Source organism: Vanacampus margaritifer, chromosome 16 (assembly GCF_051991255.1).
Source record: "Vanacampus margaritifer isolate UIUO_Vmar chromosome 16, RoL_Vmar_1.0, whole genome shotgun sequence".
In the NCBI taxonomy this organism is placed as follows: Eukaryota; Metazoa; Chordata; class Actinopteri; order Syngnathiformes; family Syngnathidae; genus Vanacampus; species Vanacampus margaritifer.
Genome location: NC_135447.1, coordinates 11,969,098 through 11,983,093, shown reverse-complemented (window position 1 = coordinate 11,983,093; position 13,996 = coordinate 11,969,098). Strand labels below are relative to the sequence as shown.

Sequence of the window (13,996 nt, the reverse complement as noted above, 5' to 3'; positions counted from 1 at the left end):
CCAAAAATTTGCCAATATTTTTTTCTGGTTGAAAAAAGTTTTTTTTTTAGTATTTTAGTAGCGATTATTATATGTGGTGAGATATCAGTTCTATTTGTGTATTTTATTTACCTTATTTTCTTTTACACATTGCAACATAAGGTGATGTCATTCAACCCATTCCCGCAAAAAAAAAAGTAAAGTAAACAAATATTACAGGACAAAGTATTGTAACAATCAAATGTTCTGCCTTTAATTCATCTTTATTGTTTTTCTTCTGCCAAATATCAGAGCAGGCATTGGCCTGAAATTTTTTTATATGGGTCGCCCGCTCTAGTATTTATTGTTGGGTTGTGCTGTGAGTGAAAATTATGTATTTTTGTGTATTTGTATATCTGATTTATTTTGGTTTGTGTGTGTAAGCGTGCATGTCCAAAAAGCAGCAAAGCTAACGTGTTGAATGACACGAGGGGGGCTTCTTGTGCTTTTAATAGAGGGCAGAAAGTGTGTTATGGAAGCGAGCACGTAGTGGACACATGACAAGTCGAGCGTGTTACTGCAACGTGGAAAGGGTTCAAGAAAGAGCGATCAGGGCCCGCCGCGTGGTCGGCGTCGTCTGTGGCGGCGAAGAGAAGGCCCGTCTCCCAAAGATGGAGTCCAAACGAAGTGAGCTCAGCAGAGGCACTGGCGACCCGCCTTGGTGACCTCCTCCGAGGAGTGCACCGTGTTGGGCACCAGCCCGCTCTTGACGCCCTCCCAGCCGTCCTGGATCTTAATGTCGCCGCCGCGCACCAGCTCGAAGATCTGCCTCGTCAGGTCCATGAACGCCTTCAACAGACAAAACGCATACGGAGAAGACCCAGAAAGTCACGAGAGTTTTTGCCTGAATGTCATCTTTGGAAAAATATGTTTTTCCTGGAAGTGTTGTAAAAAGGCCAACAAACCGTCTCCACGTTGATGGCGTCACGCGCCGACGTCTCCACGTAGTTCATCCCGAAGGCCGACGCCAGCTTCTCGGCCTCCTGCCGGCTGACCTGCCGCTGGGCCTCCAGGTCGCACTTGTGGCCCACCAGCAGGAAGACGATGCTGTGCGGCTGCACGTGACTCTGCGCCTCCTCCAGCCAGCTGTGCACGTTCTGGAAGGAGCGGCGGTTGGTGATGTCGAAAAGCAGGAGCCCGCCCACCGAATTGCGGTAGTAGGCTCTGGTGATGGACCTGGGGGAGGTAATAAGCGGTTCTTAGGATGACCTGTTCCAACAAAACGATGCTACAAAAGAGTACAATCAAAAGTGGACTTGGAATTGAACCTTGTGGGACTCCAAGCAATTAGAAGTTTGATTCTTCAAATGCTACGAAATAATGTCATTACTTTAGAAAGCGCCGTTAACGTCACCTGAACCTCTCCTGGCCCGCAGTGTCCCAGATCTGGAGCTTGACCCTCTTGCCCGGCTCAATCTCCAGCAGGCGCGAGAAGAAGTCCACGCCCACGGTGGGGTCCGACACATGGGCAAAGTGGCCCTCGGTGAACCTGCGGATCAAACACGACTTGCCCACCGTGGAGTCGCCGATCACGATCAGACGGAATTGATAAAGCCAGATTGTGTCCATGTCAAGTCTGTTGGGAAATGAATGAATGAAATCAATGTCTTTTGGATAAATACAGTTTATTTTTCATTTTTATGTTATGATAAAAAAAAATGACATTGTTTAAAATGCAATTTATTAAATAATTGTTAAAGTAAAATATAATTATTAATTGTGTTCATCTAGCCACTTAAATAATTGTTTAATTTACTTATTGTAAATGAAAAAACATTCTAGCAAAACAAACTATTTACTAATAAATGACTGGCAAAGTAAAAATAAAATAAAACGATTTAAACTGGATGAATGGATAGCAGGAAAATGAGTTCCCTTTTTGTGCCAGGTTTGTTTTTGTTTTGAATAATGCACGGTCGTTTATCAGGGTGCTGTGGCTGGCCGTACTTGGCCCACGAGCCTCACGTTCCACACCCCTGCTGCAGGCCTTCCCTTCCTTCTCCATCCCTTGCTGTCCGTTAGCATCCAGCTACTAACACAGCACCATCAATCCAATCAATACGAGTATCTGCTGACTTACCTTGAAGCTGAGAGTTCAATATGTGTCAAAGCCGAGCCCCATTTCAACGGTGATGCCTTCAAAAACAAGCCTCCGGGGAGGGGAGGATGGGGAAAAAAAGAAAGAAAAGACAGCAAGCACTGTTGTTGTTTACCAGCTGTGCATCGTGATGAATGACGCGTTTTAAAAAAAACAAACTATTCACTTGGATCATTCGATGGCGTCCTAAGCGCCTAGACTGTCCGGCGCGTGTTTGCGTTGCTTTTTGGGATGAAACGACAACGAGGAGGCGGAGGACAAACACGACGGCATCACACACGCGCGCACTCACAAGCAGCATCCGCTCGCCCTCATCAGCACCGTTTGCTTTTGCGTTTACCGTAAGTGCACGCACTGAGACGCAGCCCAAATCGACGGAAGTGACGCATTCGCGGACGAAGGTGATTTTTTTTTTTACGTCACAACACATGCTTAGAGGAGAGTGGGGAAATTTGTGCTAAGAGGCAAGTAGTTCCACCCCTGTTATTTAGAAAATCATGAAAGAAGTTGGTCATGTGACCGTATATTTTTCATCGTTTTGAGGCATTCATTTCGCTCATCCGGTAAAAAAAAGAAAAAAAATGGAGGACACATGGCTGTAAGTACATAAAAGTTCAAAAATCTTTTTGCCCTCCAAAGTAAAATTTCTATGATTAAAGTTTGTGATTTCTGTGTTTGAACAATTACAAACAACTCTGAAAACAGTTCACATAGGTTTTAGTGCTTTAGTAAGCTACATCATGAGTCTATATGGTTAGCATGATGCTTGCTCAAAACAGTTAGGGGATGCATTTTTTTTCAAAATGGTAGGCTAAAGGAAGGTGTATTCTTACATTTGATCACTAAAAGTCAGACAGGGTTTCAACTCCTCTTGAGGAGTTCGAAAAAGCAATGAAAGAGGGAAAGACCATACGTCAGGTTGGAAAGGGGATACAAATCTGCAGGATGGCCATAAAAAAAAATAGGGATAAGGAAGAAAAATAGGCTCAGGCCTACCCTCCCGAGCACTCAAGTGACAAATCTGGTTGTTCTGCTGACTTGGGCTATGTGTCTTCAGAAGTAACATTTCCCTTGCCAAAATCCACAGTTAAGAAATAACTGAATTATAGAAAAGAAAGTGAAAACAAGAATTGTGACACACCAGAGAAGTTGGAGTTGGAGAAGGCTCACAAAGAAAGAGAAGATAAAAAGGCTGAACAGGAAGAGCAAAAGAATGAAAAAAGAAAAGGCCTCTGAAACCTGCAAATCAAAGTTTTGTATTGAATTTGTCTTCCTTTTATATAGCATTATTGTTTGTGTGATTGAAATGATCTTTTTTACTTCAGTTATCAATGGAACTTAATTCTGACTAATGACACAACCAACCCCGCACTGGGGGCAAGTTGTGCCACAAAACCACTTGTTTTTCTAAAGCTATATTTCTCAAACAGTTTATTATTATTAAGTTCCAAAGTGAATGCTCCCAGGGATGCACAACGTCCTATTACTTTTACATATTTTGTTAAAAAAAAAAAAAAGTCTTGCAGATACGCATAGTTGTAATTTTACTCGCATTTTAGGTTATTTGCTAAAATAGACAGCCTCCACTTTTTGTGACCTTATCAAGTGTTTTTCATACAAATATTGTATATCATTATTATGACGAGCGTTTACAACACACCATCATTTTATTATTTGCACAAAAAAAGATTTTAGGTTTCTCAAAATTAAATAGTTAAATTATGTTGACTAAATTATGAATATTTAATTATACTTTCTCTTTAAGGCATTTGTTAATTTAAGTATGATAGATAATGCAATAATACTTTCAAATGAAATATTGAAGTAATAATTTCTACTCTAATTACAGTGAAATTGATTAGAAATGACAAAATCAGCATGCATTATTGATTTATAAGTAAAATAACATTTTTAATTTGAAAATGAAATAATTGATTAATCACAATTAGATGAAAGACATTTTATTTTATTGTTAAAATAAATGTTTCTTTTCAAATTAAGTAATCATTTGATTCTGATTAAATTAATTAGCAATAAAATCTTATAATAAATGTATTATTTAAAAACTATTTTATTTATAAACAAAACAATGACAAATAATTATTTATTGTGTAAACAGTTATGTGACAATTTGAATATTTGGTTAATAATTACAGTGAAAACGAATGACCCTTTTTCCAAGAATAAATAAATAAAATAAGTGGTTAATTACTTATTACTAATTGTGAATATTAGAATGAACAATGAGCCTTTTCGATATAAGTGGTTAATTCTAATTAAACTAATCGTAACTTATATACAAAAAAATGCATTAATTTTGAATTAAAAAAATGTAATCCACATTTTTACAAAAAAAAAACATGTAATCAGCATTTTTACAGTAACTTATAATAAGATAATTTTAAAAAGCAAAAATTGGATGGATGGCGTCTTCTATTATTAAAATTAAAGAATTTTACTAACTGCAGTTGATATTACATACATATTTGAACTTTAAAAAATCAAACACTTGCTTTTGAATGAAACCATTTTTGAAGTTATATTACGTAGCTCTGCTGTTGTTTAGTTCCTGTCCATCATTAAAAATCATCTCAACATTCATGGGATTGTTTTCAGGTCTCCAAGATCCCACGCCTCAGTCGAGCACTTGAACGCAGCGGCGGCTCCCACGGGAGTCGCCCGAGAGTCAGCCGAGAGTCCAGAGTCGCGTGGGGGTGGGAGGTCCGCACAGGTCACGACTCCTCCTCGTGTTCCCCGGTGGGAATGCTCATAAATGAGTGCACAATCTGTCACTCCGCTTGGAAGCAGTTGTCGGGCGACTCACCGGCGTGATGCAGCGGGAGCTCCTGTTCAAAGTGTTGGTGATCGGCGACCTGGGCGTGGGCAAGACGTCCATCATCAAGCGCTACGTGCACCGCATCTTCTCGCAGCACTACCGCGCCACCATCGGCGTCGACTTCGCCCTCAAGGTGCTCCAGTGGGATCGCGACACCGTCGTCCGACTGCAGCTCTGGGACATCGCCGGTGAGGAACCCACACAAATTGAGTTAGCAAACTTAAGTCCATTTTTCATGGATCAATAAAAGTCTACTGAAGTATTTTTTGCCCCCCCCCCCTCCCGACAATGTTTTAGTAGTTGCTGAGTTGGGTCAAAAATAACCCAAACTGGGTCAGAAATGTCCAAGTCACTAACTAAAAGACCCGATGTGAGTGTGTGAGAGTACGTGTGTGCCAGGGCCCTTCCCTATGCCTGTCATTTGTTGCCTGCTTGTGGAATGTGGCCAGCGACTCCCATGCGGAAAGCGGCCCTCACATGACGCCTGGCGTGGAATCAAAACACACAAAAGCTAATAAGTGTGTTTTTTTTTAAATTAATGGAGGTTAGTCTGTTCTTGACCGTTATGACAATAAAAGCTTTATAAAGTGTCCAGGCCATGATTTGAAGAAAGATCAAAACAGTCATAGTGTAAATAGTTGGAGTGTCAAAATTAGCGTGTTAATTTTGCGTTAATTTAAAGTTCCTTTAAAAAAAAATTCAACACACGGATTAATGACCCCCCCTTACTTGGAAAGCCTGTACTGGGAGAATTCCAGTCGCTTCCAGGTAAAAATTTTGCAGTGATAAATGTAATAATAATGCATATATTTGTGGAGACTGGGGTCAAGTTGTATTTTACAATTTCAAAAATATGCAGAATTTTACAAGTTACTTCAATTTAAAGTTTAGATAGCTCTTAATATGAAAAGAACAACGCACTGAGCTGTCACTGTCTTCTAATTGCAATTATGCCATCTAGTGGCAGAAAAATGACATACACAAATCAATATCACACTTGTTTTTTTGCAGTACAGGACATCTTTGTAATTTCATCTTTGTCGCTCATTTCCTAATACGGGCATACTACTACGGCAAAGCGAGCGCACATTTCAAAGTAGCTCTTTTATATATTTATATGAATAATGTCTTAAATAATATGGCTCGCCTTTCATTTATCGCCGTTTGAAAATGTTCTGGCTCCCGTCACTGAATTAAAAAGTGTGTCTCCCGTGACGTCACGTTGTTTATACACACACCCACCTCCACGGCCTACCAAGCGGATCAAAAGCACATGCACGGAGCTACAGGGAGAGATATTTCATCAGCAAGCATACTCGACTCCTCTCTGCTTTATCCAGCTTGTCTGCACTTTTAATTCAAGCGGCGTTCAAGGTAATAAATGTTCTCTTTGCAAAAACGTGGCTTTATTTAGAACAATAAGTGTTAACTTTACTTTTTCCAGTTTTAGTCACCGTTACGGCGTCCGCCTCGCCTCTTACTTTTGGATTTCACATAGGATCGACTATTTAAATCGCGCCGTGGTGTGGAATAATAGTAACGTGCCAGTCAGTTAGCTTTAGCAACACTCCTTGTTGATGAAAGTATAATAAACTTGGACTCAAACGATTGTTTTGTCACAAACATCAAGGCGTTTTCCGAATACGACTTTAGGAAATTCCGACGCTATGTGTGAACAGTGAAAGCAACAAGCAACCAGAGTCGGAGGGAGCTAGCTCGCTGCTATTTCTGCCCGTGACAGACGCTTCAAACCTGCCCAATGGCCTGTTAAATAGCGTAAGTAAAGCTTTTTTAAACGCTGTTATTGGGCAAGACACCACGCGTGTGTTGCATTAGCCGCGACGTTGGTACTCAAGTAAATTACTTGTAGGGAAATTTGAGTCAAATTGGTGTGTGTTTTTTTTTCGTCATTAACAACAATTGCCACCACTCAGTCAGGTGTCTCCATGGGGGGAAGTGATGGGACTTGACCTCTTTGATGTTGTAGCCAACATATAATTACGTGGAAGATTACACTACACGGATGCCAATAAATCTACCAGTCAAGTCACTACAGTCAGTGGATGTTAAATTCAAATTTTGTGTTGTGAACTTTTATGTTAACTTAACAAAAGTATGAAAATTTAGAAAAATATTTGATTGTACATTTAGAACAGATACAACATTTGTGATTAATAATGATTTAATTATTGAAGTTATGCGATTAAATACGATAAAAAAAATTGCCTGACACTCCTACTAAATAGAAAATAAAAAAATAAAAAACTGTATTTTACTGTAAAAGTGAACTAAAACTGAACTGTACTTAGACAACGATCCGTTTAAAGTACCTTGAATGAAACCCTAATAAAGTTTAGCAGTTCTAGTCTGCCTTTCCTGACATTTTCGTACCATCATTTTCGCTAATGTATACACGCGTGTGTGTCCTAGGACAGGAGCGCTACGGCAACATGACAAGCGTCTACTACCGGGAGGCGGTGGGAGCGTTGGTGGTCTTCGACAGCACGCGGGCATCCACCTTTGACGCCGTGCTCAAGTGGAAGGACGACATGGACTCCAAGGTCGCAACTTTTCTCCCAAACTTAAACGGACTTCTGTTAAAAAAAAAAAAAACATTTTAAATTTTGTGCATTTTTGGTCACAAAAGAAAATGAATCAAATTTAAAGCTGCCAAATGCAGAAAATTGAATTTTGAATCAATACTGCCACCTCTGGCCGAAAAATGAAACTGCACACTCATGTGCATATGACGTCACATCCGCAGACAGAAGGCAGGAAATTCGAACTTACACTTGTCAGTTAGGAGAGTACAGTATAGTATAGTTAGCCACACTAGCTGGCTAGCTAGCTAGCTATATTATCTATACTCTTTCAGTCTGTGATTGTTTTAATGATTTTGTCCACAATTTGCTGTGTGATGCATGAGCATGAAAAAGAGGAGGAACTGCGAAGTGTGTCCAGAACGGATAGGAGATTGTAACTTAGCACGGTTAAAACAAAAATAATTGAAGTGTGTTGACTTCCTTCCTGGTCTGTTGTTTATTAAATGTTCTAGGTTGACTTAACCTGACAGCATGAATGATACATAAAGAAAAGCGACATGAGGATAGATTTAGACCTCCCAATTGTGTTTTTTTTGTCCAAAGGTGACACTGAACCACGGCAGGCCCGTTCCCGCAGTCCTCTTAGCCAACAAGGCCGACCAGGTGACGTGCCCACAGCCCAGACTGGACGCCTTCTGCAGAGACAACGGCTTCGTCGGCTGGTTCCACACCTCGGCCAAGGTACGGTACGCTGCACATCATGTCGTTACCATCAAGCGCTTCAGTTGGGTTGCGAATGCCTACATCTCGCAAGACATCAGACAAAAACTCTCGACTATTCAACAAAAGCAAACAACTGTGGTTAAGATCATCTATCCAGACTCTTTTTCAAAGATCTTAGAGCCACGAGTGAGGCAATAAGTAACGTGGCTGACCGCATCCTTCAGCATTACAGCGATCCGTTTGGAATAAAAAAGGTTACTCAGATGTGTGGAACCTATTTTTTTCTTGATATTTACTAAAAAAAATAACATCCAGACGTTCAATCTTGAGATTTTACAGAGCCAAATTGAAATAGCAGATTAGACATAACTCTAACCATTATTTGAAGTGCTTATTCCTCATGAGGGACTATTTTACTTAAGTAAATATCTGTTACAAGCTTTAAAAAACATAGTAGAAATATGCGATTAAATCCTGATTAATCATGATTAATTACCTATTGTACAATTAATTTGTTAAAAAAAAATACTTTAAACTGGTTTACAGAGGTGGCAAATCCAGTTTCAGAATGTAAAAACCCTGCCACAGTTTGGCTTTAGCCCCAGGTGCTAGCTAGCAAACTCCCTAGCTAGCTCGGTTAGCTGCTAGGGAGTTAGCTAGCTTGCGCAAGGGGCTAAAGCCAAACGGTGGCAGGGTTTTTACTTTCTGGACCTGGATTTGCCACCTCTGCTGGTTAATAATGGATAAAAATAACAGACGATTTGGGGACAGATCCATAGTATTGATTTGTTAAAAAAAAAAAAATGAAATTGACCATATTTGGGCATGTGGGGTTTCTGCCCGACAGTGACTACACCTCACATGTTGGTGAATCTGAGAGTAAATTGTTTGTCTATATGCGCCCTGAGATTGGCTAACGACAAGAGCGTACCCCAGTTCCAGCTCACCTTTGACCCTAATGAGGACGAACGCTACAGTAAACGGACAGATGTTTTTTTTTTTTTTTGCGCTACTTTAGGAGAACAGCAACATCGAGGAAGCTGCGCACTGCCTAGTGGAGCACATCCTGAGCAACGAGGAGAGCCCCCAGGCCGAGCGAGAGCCCGCCACCTTGGTCCTGTCGGGCTACGCCAACGCCACCAAGGAGCACCTCGGCTGTTCGTCGTGTCCCAAATGACCGGTCCCGACCTGGCCAATCACAGCCAAGTGTGACATGGACTTCAAACAGGGATCATTACATTTTCAGAAAAAGTTGTATATTTTCCATATAAATGTTATTCATTATTTTAGATTAAACTCGCAATATTATGAGGACCAAGTTGTACATTACGGAGAGAATTTTTTTTCATATTTTCATGAAAAAGTCATACTATTACAAGAATAAAGTAGCATATATATTTAAAAAAAAAAAGCATTTTACTTACAGTTTTTTTCTGATTATTTAATACGTATGGCCTGAGCAAGTGTCCCCCCCCCCATGCAAATATGTATTGTAATTTGACTATTACTGTGATATTGATAGTTTTTCAACAAATTGCATTGGGATTCCGTATGAATATAAATGCCGTAGGAGTGGAACCCCTTCGATACACTGATATAGATAATTGACCAATATCAGAAAATAATGGATATTTTGTGAGAATGAATGTGTATTTTATTGAGAAACTTGAAAATATAAAAGCGATATATTATGCATGTTGAACAGTTGCGAGTCACAATTACTTCAAATCCAACCATCCAGAAAAAGAAAGAAAGAAGAGGAAGTTGAAGAGGAATGGAAAGTTTCCCGCTTCTCAGTTTGTCTGCAGCGATGAAGCGGTCCGTTCGGTTCATGTTGCGGGGAACCGCCGGCGGTGGAACCTCTGCCACTGACTGGTCACTGGGAGACCTGACGGTAATCTCGAACAGGACAGGCCTGCTCATGGTAGTTTGTCTTGAAGCCTTCTTTAAGGTCTTTAGAGATTTGAAGCCAAGGCTTCAGAAAGAAAACCACGTACAACATGAGACATTTGTGTTCATACTAGTATTCCATCTAATAATTTAGTTTTGAAGTTAAAAGTGTGAAACCCGTACCTCAATATCTGGCGGAAGAGATGGCTTCGGCACCACTCGAATGAAGATGATTCTGAACCTATGCGAGGGAATCAGGGACCATTTTGAAGGCAATCACATGAACAACAGATGACTGACATTCCTTCTTTTTTTTTTGAAAGAATGAATTCAAGTTATTCTGGACTGTACTACATGAGCAATTGGACTGTTTCTGCTTCTTGAACCAATCAGATTTTAAATTTGTCCACACATTGCCTATTTGCTTGATCAGGTCAAAACTTGTTACTTTCGACTAGCAAAACAAGTTTGTGGTGAAAAAAAAAATTGTGGGTTGTATTATTATTATTTTTTTATGGACTTGTGGTATTCTGCACTTGTTTGATAGCAAATCAATTATGAATATATTTGTACTTTGAACCACTCAAAATGTTCAGTGGCATCAGACCTAACCATATGTATATTTAAAAAAATGTATGTCCTCGGTATTGTGCTATGAACAAAACTAACTATGCTGCATTTTTTTTAACATTCAAATTGGTATATTTCATCTGACATAAAGTATTGAAAAAGTCAATAAATCATAACAGCAGATTTTTTTTATGCATGCCTGTTTTTGTTTGCATGGTTTACAATAAATCAATAGTTTTGATTTATAATGGGTGTCAATGTGACCAAAATGGGAATTTTTTAAAGAAACATGGTATAAATCTCCCTGGTCCATTTGCAATAATCTAGAAATTACCACATGGTGCTATTTTGACCCTCTATGTCAGATGATTTTTATTATTTTTATTTTTTTACATAAATTTTCATTGATACGACATCAAATCCATCAAAGACGCTGAAATAGGACAACTAGCATGACGTGATCGTGGCTATACAGTATTAGGAGGTGAATGAATGTCCCAAGTATCAAATACACGGCTGGCCACTGGTTTTGTACTGCATCAAATATAAACATTAAAATAAAGTTATGGAGCAAACTGTGGGTCTTGGCCCACCCAAGTGATTTGTCCCATTGTCTTTGTTGGATGTGATATCATAATAACCTGGCATGAGCCAGGTTGATCCTTGTGATTCATTCAAGGGAGTTCTTCACAGCGAACTCACAAATACCGCGAGAATTCAGCTGGATGTCACAGACGTGGTCCAACTCACCTCTCGTAACGTAGCAACACAACGACCATGAGGAGGAGTAAGACGGGAGCCAGAGTGTACACAATAATCCACACAAACGTGGAACTCTGACCATGGTCACTTTCTGTGACGAGGAGAAAAAGAGGTTTGTAAATGGAATGATTTGACTGCTCCAAAAGAGTGGAGGGAATTTTTTTTTTTTACCTGTGCTTTTGTTGGTTCCCCACATCACGGGCTCACTCCACTCGCTCCAGCCAGAAGCTCCACATGTTTCATGCAATCTGCTTCTCACCTGAAGCTCATACCGGGAACTGCTGGAGGGCAAGTTGATGCAGTAATTTTGCTTCCCTAGATTGAGTGTAAATGTCTGCGCAACGCACAACATGTTTCAAATGGAAAGGTAGTGCAGATCACAAAGAAAATATCTCAAAAGTGATAGCATAGACGTCAGGTTATACTCACGTTCCACTTCTTGTAATTGGTCCTGTAGCGAACCTCATTTTGCACCATCGTTGAAAAACTCTGATTCCAATAGAACCACAGATTACTGTCGGATCCTTTCTGGGCAGTCAGGTTGGTTGGCGGATTTAACTTCACTACAGGTGACACATTTATGTCCATAATCGTTCATATTTTGGGTTAAAGTTTCTTGATTATTTGAATCCATTCACACTAACTATGTTGAGCAAATAAAGAAAGTGATCAGAAGAATATATGCGATCTAAATTCACATGTGTAACAGAACGCATGGTGTTCCGCAGGGTTCAATTCTGGGCCCTCTGCTGTTTTCATTGTTTGGGTTCTGGGTTCCATCTTAATAAGAAAACAGCGTGTAAAGTCAAGTGTACTGTACTACTAATTCAAAAGAATGTTATCCCTAGGTTGTCAAATATAATATATTCATTCCACTTCCTTGAGTTGATTACAGATTTGTCGCAAACGTAGAATGATTGCAGTACACCTACCTTTGCTTTTAAGCTCATCAGTCGTCAGAAAAGTGTCGTTGCCATGCACCAGTTGCATGTAAAACGTGTAGAACCTGTTTAATATGTTACCATAGGGCTGAATGCAGCCGTAGTTCATACTATCGTTTGTCAGGTACATCTCACATGCTCTGGCTTTTCCATGGTGAAACCTGGAGAAGAAAAATCCCCACGTCATACAAAAAGTAACCCCAGCAACGTCTTATCTATGTTTTACAGATATTCATTTTTTTTTTTTTTTAGCTAACCAGCTGCTGAAGGTGTAATTGACGGTCAGATTGCCATGTCTGTTCCAGGTACATTTAACAGACTCCAGATGCAAAACAACGCAGTCGACATCTGTCAAGACAAACACAGTACAAAACAAAACCAGTGAAAACTTTTTGTAGTTCTAGAATGTTAAAATGTTACGTACACCTATGCAGCTAATAAAAGTTTTATGATGACAGTTTGAGTCTGGAATAAATGTTATTTTAAAGTCAGAGCTTGAAAGCAAACCAGCATCTATAAGAGTAGCCGACAAGCCACTTGGCCACAAACGGGAGAACACTTATATCATTTTATTGTATTTTATAGGATAAGAAAATACATGACAATTGACTGATTAGATTTAGTTTCTAATGTGCTGTTTGTGGTTCAGGAAATTGATGTGACAACTCGACATTCTTTGACCTTCAAGCAATTCACAGTGCAAAAACCAGCAGCAGACTAATTCCAATCAGCCTTAATTGAAGAGAATATCAAATGTTCTTACCTGGGGCTTCTTTGGCAAAACCAGGTCCAACCAGACAGAGAAGTAACAACAATTTATTCAGCATATTGGAGCATGAGAACGAACGTGGATGCGTTCAACGTCGGTGTGGGCAAGTGTCGACATCTGAAGGGAATGTGTCACATTTGGGTTTTTTCTGATCTTAGTTCTAGTGGTTTCTGTTTCCTGTCAGCGGAAACTGTAGCATCTCAATTCGTACTATGTGAAAGATAACAAAATGATGAATACTGTTATTGCCAATACAAATACATTGAATTTAGCATTTAAATATTTAAAGAAAAAAAAATCAAGCCAACATTTGTATGCAGGTCACGTTTTGCTATTTGAGTTTGCTTACAGAAGTTTAACCTTAATGAGTAAGCCACCACATTCTGGGCACATCATGTGTTCGTCTGCACCCTTGGCTTTTGTTTCCTGTCACAGGAAGCTACTTTCAATGTATTAACGTACATTTAAATGCGAGTCAAGTGGAACTTTACCTTTGTATGTAAAACCACTACACTGACAGTGACTAGTTCTGTAAAATGGATATCTGTTTTGACACTCAAAAAACAGGAAGTACATAAAACTGGCCCAGACAAATTGTAGGCATTATTTCCTCCTAAAATATTAATGAATGATTTAATAAGTCAATAAATCAATAACAGCTGTTTTGACGCACAGCTAGGAATAAAACTAATATAAATCAGACTAACTAATTTATTTGTTCACTTAATGTATTAAAATGAAAAATTATATTTAAAAAACTCCTGAGCGAAAATAAGGGTATTATTTCCTCAGACAATACAATAATAATAAAAAAATAATTCATTTAAGTATTTGTTATTTAGTTTA

General features: G+C 39.3%; 3 protein-coding genes across 3 annotated transcripts; 1 reads left to right on the top strand and 2 right to left on the bottom strand.

Moving 5' to 3' along the window:
• Nucleotides 1–207: 207 nt before the first annotated feature.
• Nucleotides 208–2,468, bottom strand: LOC144036707 (ras-related protein Rab-39B-like). Its single transcript, XM_077547540.1, has 4 exons — nt 2,099–2,468; nt 1,373–1,594; nt 924–1,194; nt 208–807 (listed from the first exon to the last, which is right to left on the bottom strand). The coding sequence occupies exons 2-4, from the start codon at nt 1,585–1,587 to the stop codon at nt 652–654; spliced, it is 642 nt and encodes a 213-aa protein (XP_077403666.1). The 5' UTR covers nt 1,588–1,594; nt 2,099–2,468; the 3' UTR covers nt 208–651.
• Nucleotides 2,469–2,568: 100 nt separating this feature from the next.
• On the top strand, nt 2,569–9,920 carry LOC144036708 (ras-related protein Rab-38-like). Its single transcript, XM_077547541.1, has 5 exons — nt 2,569–2,714; nt 4,733–5,140; nt 7,383–7,513; nt 8,099–8,236; nt 9,237–9,920. Exons 2-5 carry the CDS (start codon nt 4,948–4,950, stop codon nt 9,393–9,395), a joined length of 621 nt encoding a protein of 206 aa, XP_077403667.1. The 5' UTR covers nt 2,569–2,714; nt 4,733–4,947; the 3' UTR covers nt 9,396–9,920.
• Nucleotides 9,850–13,546, bottom strand: LOC144036706 (cytokine receptor common subunit gamma-like). The gene is made up of 8 exons (XM_077547538.1): nt 13,145–13,546; nt 12,639–12,729; nt 12,373–12,542; nt 11,870–12,003; nt 11,612–11,774; nt 11,429–11,531; nt 10,292–10,349; nt 9,850–10,193 (listed from the first exon to the last, which is right to left on the bottom strand). Exons 1-8 carry the CDS (start codon nt 13,206–13,208, stop codon nt 10,095–10,097), a joined length of 882 nt encoding a protein of 293 aa, XP_077403664.1. The 5' UTR covers nt 13,209–13,546; the 3' UTR covers nt 9,850–10,094.
• Between the last annotated feature and the right edge of the window lie 450 nt (nt 13,547–13,996).